This window comes from Sebastes fasciatus, chromosome 4 (assembly GCF_043250625.1).
Source record: "Sebastes fasciatus isolate fSebFas1 chromosome 4, fSebFas1.pri, whole genome shotgun sequence".
Lineage (NCBI taxonomy): Eukaryota > Metazoa > Chordata > Actinopteri > Perciformes > Sebastidae > Sebastes > Sebastes fasciatus.
In genome coordinates, this window is record NC_133798.1 from 6,928,998 (window position 1) to 6,943,947 (window position 14,950).

At 41.2% G+C, this 14,950-nt stretch overlaps 1 protein-coding gene across 3 annotated transcripts in view; it reads left to right on the forward strand.

Moving 5' to 3' along the window:
* Positions 1-2,120: 2,120 nt before the first annotated feature.
* plcg2 (phospholipase C, gamma 2) overlaps positions 2,121-14,950 on the forward strand; it is a 38,055-nt gene continuing 25,225 nt past the window's right edge. The window contains exons 1-5 of one of the 3 annotated variants that reach the window (XM_074631720.1): positions 2,121-2,527; positions 10,137-10,328; positions 12,224-12,373; positions 14,366-14,459; positions 14,631-14,678. In XM_074631720.1, coding sequence (XP_074487821.1) covers positions 10,145-10,328; positions 12,224-12,373; positions 14,366-14,459; positions 14,631-14,678 — 476 coding nt within the window. In that variant the 5' untranslated portion in view covers positions 2,121-2,527; positions 10,137-10,144. Of the gene's footprint in view, positions 2,528-3,365; positions 3,385-10,136; positions 10,329-12,223; positions 12,374-14,365; positions 14,460-14,630; positions 14,679-14,950 lie in introns of those variants that run through there. The other 2 variants (XM_074631718.1, XM_074631719.1) reach the window with 2 other exon arrangements.

Here is a 14,950-nt window from a genome sequence, read left to right on the forward strand (position 1 = left end):
TGATTTTTTTTTTTACCCATGAACCCCTAAAAGATTTGATAATGTTTGTTTCATTTTGGACAGCACTATTCTCCAGCAACTCTCATGACAGTGGTGAAATGTAACTAAGTTCTTTTTCCCAGGTACTGTACAATTGTGAGGTACTTGTAGTTTACTTAAGTATTTCCTACTTACTTCCCATGTTAACTATATTTCGGAGGGAAATATTGTACTTACTATACTTACTACTGTACTATTGATGAAACTACCCAGTAGTGTACAGTATGGTAAAATGAGCAGCTGCAACATTAAAATGCTCTATTCACTTTACTCCATCAGTCCTTATATAAAAGGGACTCTATGTAAGATTCAGAAATTGCTTGTTAACAGCGACACCTGTGGCCGTTAAGTCAACGAAAGTCAGCGTTACATAGACATAAACGAGCATCTATCAACACAGTGAGGCGACACACGTCAGCTAAAACTACAATATCACTCTATATTTCACCTGCTTGGCAGTAATGTTAGCTGACCAGACGGAGGTCTCTCCATGAATCGATGCTGATACTGTGTTTTCCTGCTTCAGCCTCCCCGCCGTGGTCAGAAGGAACAGGGGAGACACCGGAGTTTGGGTTGGAGCCGATAACGTTACTCGCTCCGGAGCCCCGTCTATTCACTCAGCAGCAGGAAACGACACGGGAAACCTCTGTTGATCTGGAGGAGCTGCAGCATTTATTTCTGCACAAACGTCCACTAGATATTCTCAGAGCTAAACTAACTCTTCTGCAGTGTGGAGTGTGCGCACATGCACGTGAGATGTGGAGCGAGAGAGCGAGTGAGAACGAGCGCGGTGTGTGAGTGAAGGCAAGCAGGCAGAGGAGCATAGACTCCGGCCCTGGAGACCAAAGCTACGGTCTCCCCTGTGTCTTCTGACCGTGGTCGGTAGGCAGAAGCAGGAAGAGTTGACACTGTTTTGCAAGACAGGTTTCACTAGATATAACTTTGCGGTTTTGGTGTTTCCGTGCAGTTTGTGTATGAACAGCGTAGCCACACGCGAGCGTGCATGGGACACCAACCCGCAATGATTTCTAAGAGTGTAAGTGTAAGAAGTTACAAACAGTCCCTTTAACTCCGAAAGGGATCATACTGCAGCATAATACCTACTTTTACTTTTGATACTTTAAGTAGGCTACATTATGCTGATGCAGCTTTTGAACTTAAGTTTTGAAAGCATGACTTTTATTGTAATAGAGTAGGTTCTTTCTTAACTGTGGTAGTACTTCTTTGACTTAAAGTGGCAGTAGGCAGAATATGTTTGGCATCACTGGGCAAAAATTCCATAACCTTTCAGCATATTGTAAATCAAGTGTTCTCAGAGAAAACTAGACTTCTGCACCTCCTCATGGCTCTGTTTTTAGGCTTTAGAAAATCTAGCCCGTGACGGGAGACTCAGAGAGAGACAGCGTTCCTATTGGCTGTGCTCCGGCTGGTGGGCGGTGCTTGGTATTTCCTCAACAGAGCTCAACATGGCTGCCGGGTCACAAACTTTCTCATTTTACAGCTAAACAGTACACTACAAGATGTTTCTGAAAACATTTGAAGAGAGAAATAGTCATTACAGTAACAGAATATTGATTCATATTTGATCAGCGTTGCCTAGTTTGACCTTTTGGTCCTAGTTTGCGAGTGATTGACAGTCGGCTCTCATAGACGGCAGCTGGACAGCAGACTCCAGATCAGCTCTGATTGGTTGTTTTCCTCCGGTCTGTGAAATCTTGCAGATGCCGTTAGGAGCACCGGAGGACACCGGAGGACAGATTACCTGTCTCATGCACTACTGTCAGGATATAGTGACCGTTTTATAAAATTTGTAACAATATTTGCTCCATTTCTACCCACTGCAGCTTTAAGTAGTTCTTATAGGATGTGAATACTTCATCTGATAACAGAGCAAAAATCTTCCATCTTTTCTTCTCACTGTTTTAACGTATAACTGGGATTGCTTCAAGTCAGTGAAACAATTCATAGTCATCCCAAGGTCAAGGACCTTCTGGACCACTTTAATGGACCAGTAGGAGTCCTCGGACCGCACTTTTACCATCAAACATATGTTGATGGATTGCGTTGTAAGATGGCGCAGCTTTGTCTGCATGGTGCTCAAACTGCACTCAGCATCACAAAGACACCAGACTGTGACTGAGAGGCTTTCACATATAACGCTCATTTCAACATGTTGTAATATGAGCGCTCATCCTGACAGTTTCTGCCCTCCCGTCAGACGCCTCCTGCTCAGCATAGTTTGCATAGATACGGTCCTTGCTTCCGGTCCTTTTTTTTCTTTTCTTTTTTTTTTACAACATGCAGGCTAAGCCTATAATGCAAGTTAACTTTTACTTCCTTGTACACACAGTTAGAGGAACTGACCGTTTTGCGGCTGGCCTCGTTGTCAACACTTACATCCTCTCCAGCTTCACTTCAGCACTTTCGAATCATGAGCAGATAGAAAACTACTTTGCAGAGCTGAAAACAACCCAAGTCTACTTGTAAGGTAAGTCTTTAGGTAAAACTTTCTTCTAATCTCTTCTTTTGTTGTTGTTGGTCGGCCTACATGTTAGACTGCCTGTGGTGTGACACAGTTAAATAGAAGAGGGGAAATCCGCTTTTTACCGGCAGCCTATCTGCTGGGCTCAGGATGTGTGTGAGCAGGCGGCTTGATGGAGGAGAGATCCTGTCTGTCGATCACACCGGCTGCACCGGCTCCACCGGCTCTAATTAACTCATTAAGTAGTAGTAGTGCATTCACCATCATAGCTATTCTCATATATTACAGCCTAATGGTGAACATGGATACTGGGTTCTGCTGATGGTGCTGCTCTGGGGGGAACCATTGAAAGCTTAGTTAAATAAAACAACAGAAAAAAATAAAAAATACATATCATAACTTGGCTGCACGGTGGTGCAGTGGTTAGCACTGGTGCCTCATAGCAAGAGGGTCACAGGTTCGAATCCGGACAAACCCACACTTACACAGGGAGAACATGCAAACTCCACACAGAGAGTTTTGCATGTTCTCCCTGTGTAATTGTGGGTTTTCATGCAGGTTAGGTTCATTGTTGACTCTGACAATGAATGTGAGAGTGAATGGCTGTCTGTGTCAGCCCTGCGATAGTCTGGAGACCTGCCCCTCCGCGACCCCTAACGGGATAAGCGGTTGCAGATGATGGATGGATATCATAACCAAGAGTGGTATGATGTCAATGATGTCGCTTTCACCATATGCACAGTTATAGAGAACGGTTTGTGTACAGAGCATGTGTGTATGGTATACTGTATATAGGACTATACGTGTATATGCATGTGTATGAATATACAAATTACTTACCTCATGGCCGAGGCATAGCTCAGGTATGTGTTCTACTGTTACTAGCCATAGCTCAGGTATGTGTTCTCATTTCAATTGTAGACATTTATAAATAGCTAGTTTTTAATTTTTTCAGTCTGCGATGTGGGCAGGTTGGTTTTAAGTCGAAACCTGCTGGCCACTTGCTGGAAACAATGTTGATTAGAGCGCAGAGAGTAAATGTGCCATAAAAGTAAAAACAGTGAGCTTAAAGTTGGGGTTGGGCAATATGACGATATATATTGTCAAAACGTTTATTATTATTATTATTATTATTATTATTATTATTATTAATAATAATAATTTTCAGTATCGTGTCTATCGCAATATAGGCAAGGCCTATAATCATTTTTATTACCTCGGCCTTGGCGTAGGTTATGTTTTCACCGGCGTTGGTTTGTTTGTTTGTTTGTCTGTCCTTCTGTTAGCAGGATTACTCCAAAAGTTTGCAATGGATTTGAATGAACTTTTTTGGAGGGGTGGAGTGTAGCACAATGAACAATCCATTAGATTTTGGTGGCGATCCGGATTATGTTCAGGATTCAGGAATTTTTTTTAAGGATTCCTATCAGCCTGAGCATTAAGACCACAGGACCACACATGCACAGTGTGACTGATGACGCGTTGATGACGCATGACCTCGCCTTCTTCCTCCTCCTGAGAACAGAGAGATACATGTGTGGATGTGTGGCGAGAATCCGAGGTGCGGCGGGAGCTGCTGACTGTCCGCGGTGAGAAAGAAAAAAGCGGGATGTGACTGAGAGACTGACGGGATGAGACGGGATGAGACTGAGAGACAACATAGTGTAACGTTATACAGACATAACAAGGCTGCCGAATGAGAGAGGCATCCGCCGATACATTACACGGAAACACACCGTGCTAATAATAAAACGACCACCTCACGGTACCACCAGCTGTGAGATGTGATCTGTTTTTAAAGTCACACACCTTGGCGGAGGTCTTCGCTCTCCGAATTTCACCTAAAACGGTTGTTATACCCCCGCAACAACGTAGTCGGGGGTATATAGCGCTCCGCGTGTCCGTCCTTTTGTCCGTTCGCGTGTCACACTTTAGTTTCCGGAGCAGAACTCGGAAACTATTTAACTTCGGAACTTCAAATTTGGTATGATGGTTGACAGTGTGCTCTAGTTGTGCCTTTGGGGGTTAGAAGTCCAGGGTGTGTCTGAATTTCATGTTGAGCACCTTTAAAGTGGAAATGAAACGTTCAACCAAGTTAAGCTGGTTTACTAAATGGATTTCCACTGTAATAAATAATTATATAACAAACATGACAAATGTCAGCATTTTAAAGAAAAAAGCAGCTTTGTTTCATTTTTCGTGACAAGATTAGATCTGACTGCACTTCATATTCTTGGTCCGCCATGAAAATACACCGTGTCATGGGACACCAAATTGTCATCCACTTACTGACACACATTTGCTGAGAAGATAGTGGGGACAGCAAATGTGCTTTTTTATGCTTGTGTCTTGAAGGTAACCCCAAAGTTGCGAAACTCCCGCGAGATGGTTAAAGCTGCAGTGGGTAGAAATGGAGCAAAGATGATTTAAATAGTTATTTTTATAAAACGGTCACTATATCCTGGCAGTAGAGCATGAGACAGGAAATATGAAAAAAATCATGTTCCTCTGTTACTGTAATGTCTATTTCTCTCCTCAGATGTTTTCAGAAACATCTTGTAGTGTACTGTTTAGCTGTAAAATTAGAAAGTTTGTGACCCGGCAGCCATGTTGAGATCAGTTGAGGAAATACCAAGCACCGCCCACCAGCCGCAGCACAGCCAATAGGAACGCTCTCTCTCTGAAATGACCTGTGATTGGCCAAAGTCTCCCGTCACAGGCTAGATAATTTAAAGCCTAAAAACAGAGCCATGAGGAGGTGCAGAAGTCTAGTTTTCTCTCAGAACACTTGAGTTACAATATGCTGAAAGGTTATTATGGAATTTTTGCCCAATGATGCAAAAAAATTGTTGCCTACTGAAGCCTTAAGAGAGTTTGTAGGCACGTATATTGACATGCATTCCTTCGATGTATATGTGTGAGTCTTCCGGTGTGTATCTAAGGAATGACACACCAACAGAGCAAACACGTTCAAATCCAGCACAGTGGATCATCACATCCTCATTTCATATAAACACTGTTTTTTCTGTAGCAGGCGTGTTTTTGCATGCGTAACATGAACACATACATGTATGGCTGTATTGGCACAGTATTTGTGTTATATATTGCTGCAGCATCAGTATGAGGAAATTTGTTAGTCTAAATAAGGCTGCAGTGATCCCAATAGGGAGAGTCCCTTCACAGGGGTAAAGGTTTCAGCAGGGAAAACAGGGGAGAGTTGAGCGATAATGTCAGTTAATCATTAATATCACTTCAAAATACCGAAGAACACTTTTAGTTTTTATGTTTCAGGTTTTATAGATATATTATATTCCATTTTAATCTATATTAGTGTAGATGAAGGCATATAATGGATATTTACACGATAAACTTACGTGGTTTTCACATTTATTGACATTAAGCAAGGAATTCATCTGCACATGAAGGTATGCCTTGTTATACCTTTTTATAATGATAAGCATCAAAGCATTTTTTTCTGATTTCTTTCTTGAAGTATATGCATGTCTTTTCAATCACATCTAAAAATGGGTTCTCAGTGCCAACGATTTTGTGCATGAGTTTATGGGATTTGTCTTGTCTTTAATAAAACATTATTTCTCTTTCAGTCTTGGAATATGATAGAAAACTCTCCACAGTAGCTTTTTATTGACATTTCATAACATAGTTTAGTTCAAATTTCATTCAACAGAACTCCCGTGGCACTGTTTTGTTTGGATATCTCTCTGGTTTGCAAGTTAAATATTAGGCATTGTTATGTACCAGGTTGACCTTCAACACTGCTCCACAAGTATGTGCCCACGCTAGTTCTAATTACTCTTTTGCTATGACTGCACTACATATTCTTGGTCCGCCATGAAAATACACCGTGTCATGGGACACCAAATTGTCATCCACTTACTGACACACATTTGCTGAGAAGATGGTGGGGACAGCAAATGTGCTTTTTTATGCTTGTGTCTTGAAGGTAACCACAAAGTTGCGAAACTCCCGCGAGACGGTTAAAGCTGCAGTGGGTAGAAATGGAGCAAAGATGATTTAAAAAGTTATTTTTTATAAAACACTATATCCTGACAGTAGAGCATGAGACTGGTAATCTGAAAAAAATCATGTTCCTCCTGTGTCCTCCGGTGTCCTCTTGTGCTCCTAATGGCATCTGCAAGATTTCACAGACCGGAGGAAAACAAGCAGTCAGAGCTGATCTGGAGTCTGCCGTCCAGCTGCCGTCTATGAGAGCCGGCTGTCAATCACTCTTGAACTCAGATCAAACGGTCAAACTAGGCAGTGCTGATCAAATATGAATCAATATTCTGTTACTGTAATGCCTATTTCTCTCCTCAAATGTTTTCAGAAACATCTTGTAGTGTACTGTTCAGCTGTAAAATGAGAACGTTTGTGACCCGGCAGCCATGTTGAGATCTGTTGAAGAAATACCAAACACCGCCCACCAGCCAGAGCACAGCCAATAGGAACGCTCTCTCTCTCTGAAATGACCTGTGATTGGTCAAAGTCTCCTGTCACGAGCTAGATTTTTTTAAAGCCTGAAAACAGAGCCTTGAGGAGGTGCAGAAGTCTAGTTTTCTCTCAGAACACTTGAATTACAATATGCTGAAAGGTTATTATGGAATTTTTGCCCATTGGAACAATCAGTTTTACCCAACTCCAATCAAAATCACCCCTTCCTCATTACCACCATACGCCTATCTTACTTTCCCCCTCAAAACCATCAAGCAGTATACTAATACAGTGCACTGTAGGTATAAAATTAATGATTGACATCGAGAATAAGTGATCGTATTGAAACAAAAACAAGAGGCTGATAATAATAAAATGAACTGAGGCAGAAAGAGTGCATGGTCACAATAAGATATGTATCTGAGCTCTAACATTTGCATGTGATATTAATACTGCTGTCGTACAGGAGGAAAAGTGACTATTGTGAGGACCTGTGGCTGGAGAGGACAAACAGAAACACCAGTAGGCAGGAGAGCAGGCATCCCTGGTAAGCACGGGGGTAGATATGTCTTTAATTTATATTTTTAAAGGGGAACGGCACTTATTTTATAATGAAATTCAGTTTACTCGTCAAAAGGAGTGCTGATCAGCCCGTGAAAACATTTCATTTATAATTCTGTAAGTTCTGTGGCCTTAAAGGGAACGTTCCAAAGTTTGAAAAAAAAAACATAATAACCCAGATGATGTCATAATTGTTGTCTCTGACTTCAAATGTTTAAAGGGACTGTATGTAAGTTTTTACACATATAAACATTTATTAATCGTTTTTTATTGACAATGTAACCTTCGTTTTGTTTTGGGTATCAAAATGGCAAAATTCCTATTGGACAGGAAAGCTAACATTACTGCCAAGCATGTGAAATATATAGTGTTACTGTGCTTTTAGCTGCTAATGTTGCTAACGTTAATCAACATAATGCCTGTCAATCACGTTCAGTCTCGTGTTTTGACCGATGCCCGCTCACATCTACGTAGAGCGAGCACAAGCGCGAGCAACAGCACGCTGACTGTTGTTGACTTAACAGCCACAGGTGTCACTGTTAACAAGCAATTTCTGATTCCTACATACAGCCCCTTTAACAGAAAGCTGCATTACAAACCGAAGGTGTGGGGTATGAAAAAAGTGGGTATTTAGGAGGCAGAAAGTGTCTAATGAAAGACGATATTGAGTTGCATTATGGAAAATGTAGGATATAGTGTTTTTGGTGCTTGATTTCCTACTAGAAATTAGGGATGTCCCAATCAGTTTTGTTTGGCCCTGATATCAAAACTTTCAAGTTGATCAGCTTGATATGATATGAATAAAAGTTTAATTGGGAGAATGCCACTCTTGAAATTGACATGAAGCGATCAGTAAGAGAAAAGACATACAGTATCACCCTGTTGGAGTGGCATTACAAAAATACTCACGGTGTGTATCCACTCACGGTTGTATAGTAGTGGTGCCACGGAGTATGCTTATTTAGCCTCATAAACAATCTCTGGCAGAGTAGCAGACTCCAGCTTGTAGAGGGATGCAAGCCCGTCAACAGTCAAGTTGAAAAAATTAGGTTACTCATGGAATTAATGTGGTGGGCGGTGCTTGGTGTTTCCTCGACTGATCTAAACATGGCTGCCGGGTCACAAACTCTCTCATTAAACAGCTAAACAGTACACTACAAGATGTTTCTGAAAACATTTGAGGAGAGAAATAGACATTACAGTAACAGAATATTGATTCATATTTGATCAGCGCTGCCTAGTTTGACCTTTTGGTCTTAGTTTGCGAGTGATTGACAGCCGGCTCACATAGACGGCAGCTGGACGGCAGACTCCAGATCAGCTCTGATTGGTTGTTTTCCTCCGGTCTGTGAAATCTTGCAGATGCCGTTAGGAGCACCGGAAGATACAGAGGAACATGATTTTTTTTCAGATTACCTGTCTCATGCACTTCTGTCAGGATATAGTGACCATTTTATAAAAATGGCCCGGAATGTAAACAAACCTGAATGAGAGTGTGCCCTTTAGGTGGCCCACAATTCACTTCCCTTTCAGCTGCCCTAACGTCGATAGACTATAAATGAGCGTGAGCTATATAAGGCTTTGGCAAAGCAAATTCCACCCACTCATCAGAACATTTGTGTGTGAGATCAGCTTCCTGTTTCTGTATGAAGGAGAGTCCAGACACAGTGAGTAGAGGTTAACAGGTCACCCACCACACAGCTCAATTTGTGTCTGGACGCAATTCTCTGAAATTTTCAAGTGGACATTTCTGTGGAGGGAGTGGGATTTGAGGTAATATGGTGTGGTCTGGAAACAGTGAAGAAGATGTAGGCTACATTGGGGATGTTGTATTTCTGAGTTAGCTGCGGAATATCTTTGGGTTTTGGACCATTCGTATCTTCAAACTAGGAATTAGGATCTGAGAAATTATGATATTTTTTCACTGTTTTTGGACATTTTATAGACAAAAACATAAATTGATTGATCAGGAAAATAACCAGGAAAATAATCAATTGTAGAAGGCCAGCCCCCACCAGGGTTAAGTCAGATTTAAAGCTGCAGTGGGTAGAATTGGAGCAAATATGATTAAAAATAGTTATTATTTTTATAAAACGGTCACTATATCCTGACAGTAGAGCATGAGACAGGTTATAATAAAAAAAAAAAAAATCATGTTCCTCGGTGTCCTCCGGTGTCCTCCGGTGTCCTCCGTTGCTCCTAATGACATCTGCAGAATTTCACAGACCGGAGGAAAACAACCAGTCAGAGTTGATCTGGAGTCTGCCGTCCAGCTGCCGTCTATGAGAGCCAGCTGTCAATCACTCGCTAACTCCGACCAAACGGTCAAACTAGGCAGCGCTGATCAAATATGAATCAATATTCTGTTACTCTCCCGTCACTAGGCTAGATTTTCTAAAGCCTGAAAACAGAGCCGTGAGGAGGTGCAGAAGTCTAGTTTTCTCTCAGAACTCTTGAATTACAATATGCTGAAAGGTTATTATGGAATTTTTGCCCAAAGATGCCAAAATCGTTCTGCCCACTACAGCTTTAAGAACACTCGATAATCTCAGCCTTTTACACTGTGAATGAGCGTCTCTGTGTCTCTCCTGTCCTGTCTCAGCTGCAGAGATGGCTCGTCAGGGGTCGCAGGGTGAGATGACGGAGTACAAGAAGATTCTGATCAAACGGGACATGGAGATGGGCGTGGTCATGACGGTGTTTCGGCAGAAGGCGGAACGGCTCACTGTGCAGGTCATCATGGAGACCCGGCAGGTGGCATGGACACGCACCGCAGACAAAACTGATGGTGTCTGTGAGTAATAAACAATAATCCTCTTCTCAGTTTATGTAGTATTTTTCAAAACACAGTGACAATATCTCTTCACCATTAAAGCCACTCGGCTAGGAAGTCTGTGCATTGTTAGATGACTGCATTACTAGAAGATGCTATTTCATGCGTAAGTGCATTTCACGTTATATGCGTGATGATGACAAAGGTACCCTGCGGAGTGCATAATGTTTTTTTCAGGTTGTACGTAAGTCTGACCTATTCTCGTATCTCAGGAACGCCTGGAGGAAATTCTTTTCAAATTTTGCACCAACTTCCATTTGGACTCAAGGATGAACTGATTAGATTTTTGTGATCAAAGGTCAAGGTCGCTGTGACTTCACAAAACACGTTTTTGGCCATAACTCACAAATTCATATGCTAATTATGACAATTTCACACAAATGTCTAACAGGATAAAATGATGAATTGATGACATTTTGGACAAACGTGGATGTAAACTGCAACTTGACTGGTTGGCCGAGGCGTACAACCACTAGGCGGTAATTGTAGTTGGCTAAAGGCTGGCCCCACACTAAAAGATGTTTCAAATCTTAACAGATTTTGAAAATGTGAGAGAGCCCACACATAACGACATGATATGTTAAAGTTAACTGTTTTCTTCATATAGTGTGTGAAGAGCAACGATTTGTTCAAAACAGCACACCACACACTAACAGATTCATTCATGAACAACAAGAGTCCCCACTAAAAAAAATCTAAAGAAATCTCGCAAAATATCTCGCGATCAAACGTGACTTTAGTGTAAACAAACATGGCGGAGGAATTAGCACGAAGCAGAAAGAATTAGCGATGTTCATTTTTGCACCATGGGAGGAAGAAGTCATGGAGACACGTTAAATAAACACTCGTGTTGTTGCCATAAATCAACAAGTTGGTCCTCCATTTCTGAGCTCCATCCTACTACTACTTTATGCTTCACGTTTAGCATTAGTTCATGCATTAGCCGCGGCCGCCATGACGGCGGTGGTTGTCCTTCCTTCTTCAGTCAGCTTGGTTCTCTATTGGCTATTATCCTTTCCCACGTGACCGCGTCATCAGCTGTCCTCTGGGTTCCCGACACACACAACAGGATATCCCATCATACATATCGAACATGTTTAATATTTACGATTTGAGATCGATGCGGCCAGGATGGACTTCTGAGCCGATCAGAGCATGTAAAAATCACTCTTAACATACCTCACACCACAGGAACATCTGGAAAGATAATCTGTAGAACCATCAACAAATCGGGGCTTTGCTGACCATTGTCGGCAGGAATCGGGCCCAAAATCAGCTTGATTCTCGTGTAATGTGTACCCGGCATTAGTTGTTGTTCATTTGCCTTTTTGTCTCAAAGAAGACATGAACCACAGGGAAATCAAGATCACCATGCTATAGACAGCTTTCAGGTCATGTTACGGACTGGCTATAGCTAGCTGCCGTACTGCAGTCCACAGCCCGGCCCCTTAGGCAGCAGTTGGCATGCAGAGTCATTAAATTCTGAGGAGTTTATTGCTACAGTCATAGTTGGTTCATAGTAGTCAAAGATTTGTGATATAGCAGTAATATACTCTAAGAAAGATAGATATTAAGGGTGCATGTTTTTTTAATATATTGAATCGCAAGCATCAGAGTCAAAGTGTGAAAATAACTGTGCCCTAAAGAACTATCGTAGTCAAAGTGAGACATGAGAGCTGAAAATGTGTGAAACTGAAAAAGGACCATGTTACTGTACATGTGTTAATCATCTCTTGTGCTTTGTGATCTCAGGCTACAGATGAAACGATGCCTTCCCCAGCGATGATGATTTACAATCATCAAATTACCTTCAAAACATAAAATACCAGAAATGCTGTTTGTGTGCTATGTTTCAGTGGACCTGTTTGAGATCAGAGAGGTTCGTCCAGGGAGGAACTCCAAGGACTTTGAGCGCTTTAAAGATGGGAAGGACAAACACAATGAAAATACCTGCTTCACAATCTTCTATGGCTCACTGTTTGTTCTCAACACCCTCAGTCTGGGAGGTGAGGGCTTCATTTATGTCTTCTAATTACTTTTCATCAAAAGTGGATTTCTGCAGTATTCTGTTTACGAGTCTCCCCTTTACAGACACGCCCACTTTATGAGAATCACATGCAGTTTTTTGAATGGAGTATGTGTTATTGTCTCCTATTCTAAAATGGTGTGTTTGAATATTGCTGCATGGGGTCCATAAACAGTCTTTGAATTACATAAATTGGGTATCGCTGTAAAGCTGAGACTCTTGTGGATCCAATGAACCCAACTGTATTCATGTGTGATGATGTTAGTCCCCATAGGAGACATTTCATTGCAGTGAGACCATTTTTTGAAACTTGACCTCCCTGTATAAAATGACCTATGGTGACCTCTAGGATAATCACAGCCTCATGAAACTTTACAGCCACAAACTACAGACCTAGAGCATTCAGAGGATGGATGGCTTTACTATGTAAACTGGCAATATGGGATTTCAGAGCAGTTTAAACAACAGAAGTGCTCGCCATCCAATCGCCGAAAAATGCAATTCTTGCAGAAATCTCCAAATGTCAAAAGTTTTTGATCCCAAATCACAGCATGGCTTTTTCTATGGTATTCCTCAAGGTCTTGGTGTCCTAATGTGGTATTTTGATCATTATTTGATAAATTCTCCAGTGGTAAAAAATGGTTAAATTTAGCACCAATTAATGAACCAGTGAATTAATTCATTCATGTTTATTTCTGTTTTATGACTAGAAGAACTTTACACACAGCGCTGAGCTGCATCTCAAATTAATCTTCCGGTTCCCAGCTTTCAGATGATGTACACCACTTCTATGTGACATCTACTGTTGACCTGCTATCTCCCCCTAAAGACCCCCTAAAGACAAAAATTGGTCTATTGTGGGTCTCAAAGGGTTAAAAACGTTAACCACATGTTTAAAACTGCAACCGTTACGTTTAGGTATGAGGAAGTGTTGATCTCCTGCCACCGGTACGGTCGCTAATCTAACCCTGTGGGTCGTATTAGAGGGTAGGAACAAACAACCTATGTGGTCGTGTGGGTTGGAGGACGGAAAAAGAGCTACCCTGGCAATATCGAAAGTTAAAAACTCTACTTTGACACATACTAAATGTATCTTGTTTGGTTAATCCCTACATAACAACAATTTGTGGTTTTCGGGTCAGTTCCATGTTAGAACAGCACTTCTATGCAGCGTCTCTGGGCTGTTGCGCAGGTTGCTCGATGCGGTCAAGTTTTAGATTTAGTCTCACATCATGGTAACAAACCTGGCAACCTCACTGGGAGGATGTTGTTAGTTAAGCACATCACTCCACCACTAATTGTGTTTTTTTTTACATTTCTGTTGCTAAACATCTTAAGAATTGTGTATCAGTCAGCTTTAGAGTTGTTGGTTTGCATGTTTTTACATCCTGAACAAAGCAGGCTAGCATCCTGTCTTCATGCTAAACTAGGCTAACCAAGTCCTAACTCCAACTTTGTAATTAATCAAAATGTTGAACCATTCTCTTAAAAGATTTACATAAAATGCCAATTATTCCATATGCAGGAGAGAATTGTGTACTTGAACAAATCTCGGTAAAAATTGTGCACATTGATGAAGCAGTTTTTTAACATTTCTTAGATTTTCCTTATCATTATATTACGTCTCATATACTCTCATATGCTATTGGAGTGACATTGCCTGATCTGTTTGCATAGTATTTTTAATTTTTAATCTTGTGAACTTATTATCAAGCATCTCATTAAGTGCTTTAATACCGTACAGTGTAGATTATGTTCATATTTTGTGTTTAGTGCACCTCTTGCTCCAGGAAGTGTGTGGGAGTGTTGAACACCTCTTTTCTTGTGAAAAATTTGAGCTCAAAGGCCAAGCGTTTCCTAAACCGCGGGTCTGATTACGTTTTAAAAGCAGACCCACTGCTCATCATCCTACAGAGCTAGATGTCTGCTTAGTACAGTAATACATTTACTTTCTGTTTTGCTCATTTTCCAGCTGATTCTGTTGAGGAGGCACAGAAATGGCTGATAGGACTAGAGTTGCTGAGGCAAGAGACACTGGTAGCTCCAACTCCGGTTCTTATAGAGAGGTAGATGTGAACGCACGCACACGCACGCACGCACACGCACGCACACACACACACACACACACACACACACACACACACACACACACACACACACACACACACACACACACACAGTTATTAGTGATAAAGACTCATCCGATTATTGATCCGTCTGTGTTCTTCTCCCTCCAGTTGGTTGAGGAAGCAGATGTATTCTGTCAATCAGACCAAAACAAACAGGTACTGTATATATATTTATGATCAGGTTACTTGGTCATACTAAATCTGTATATAAATTATAAAATCAATATTTTGTCTTATGACCGGTATGATTTGACTTGATGAGATATTTTCTTTTTACCATGTAAATTAGGGATGCACCGATCCAACTTTTTCACTCCCGATGCCGATATCTACCAAACTTTGTAAAGCAAAAATGTAACAAATAAATACATAGATTTAAATTGATTTAATTGTTCTTTATTATTAAATTAATAAATCGCGCACCAGCC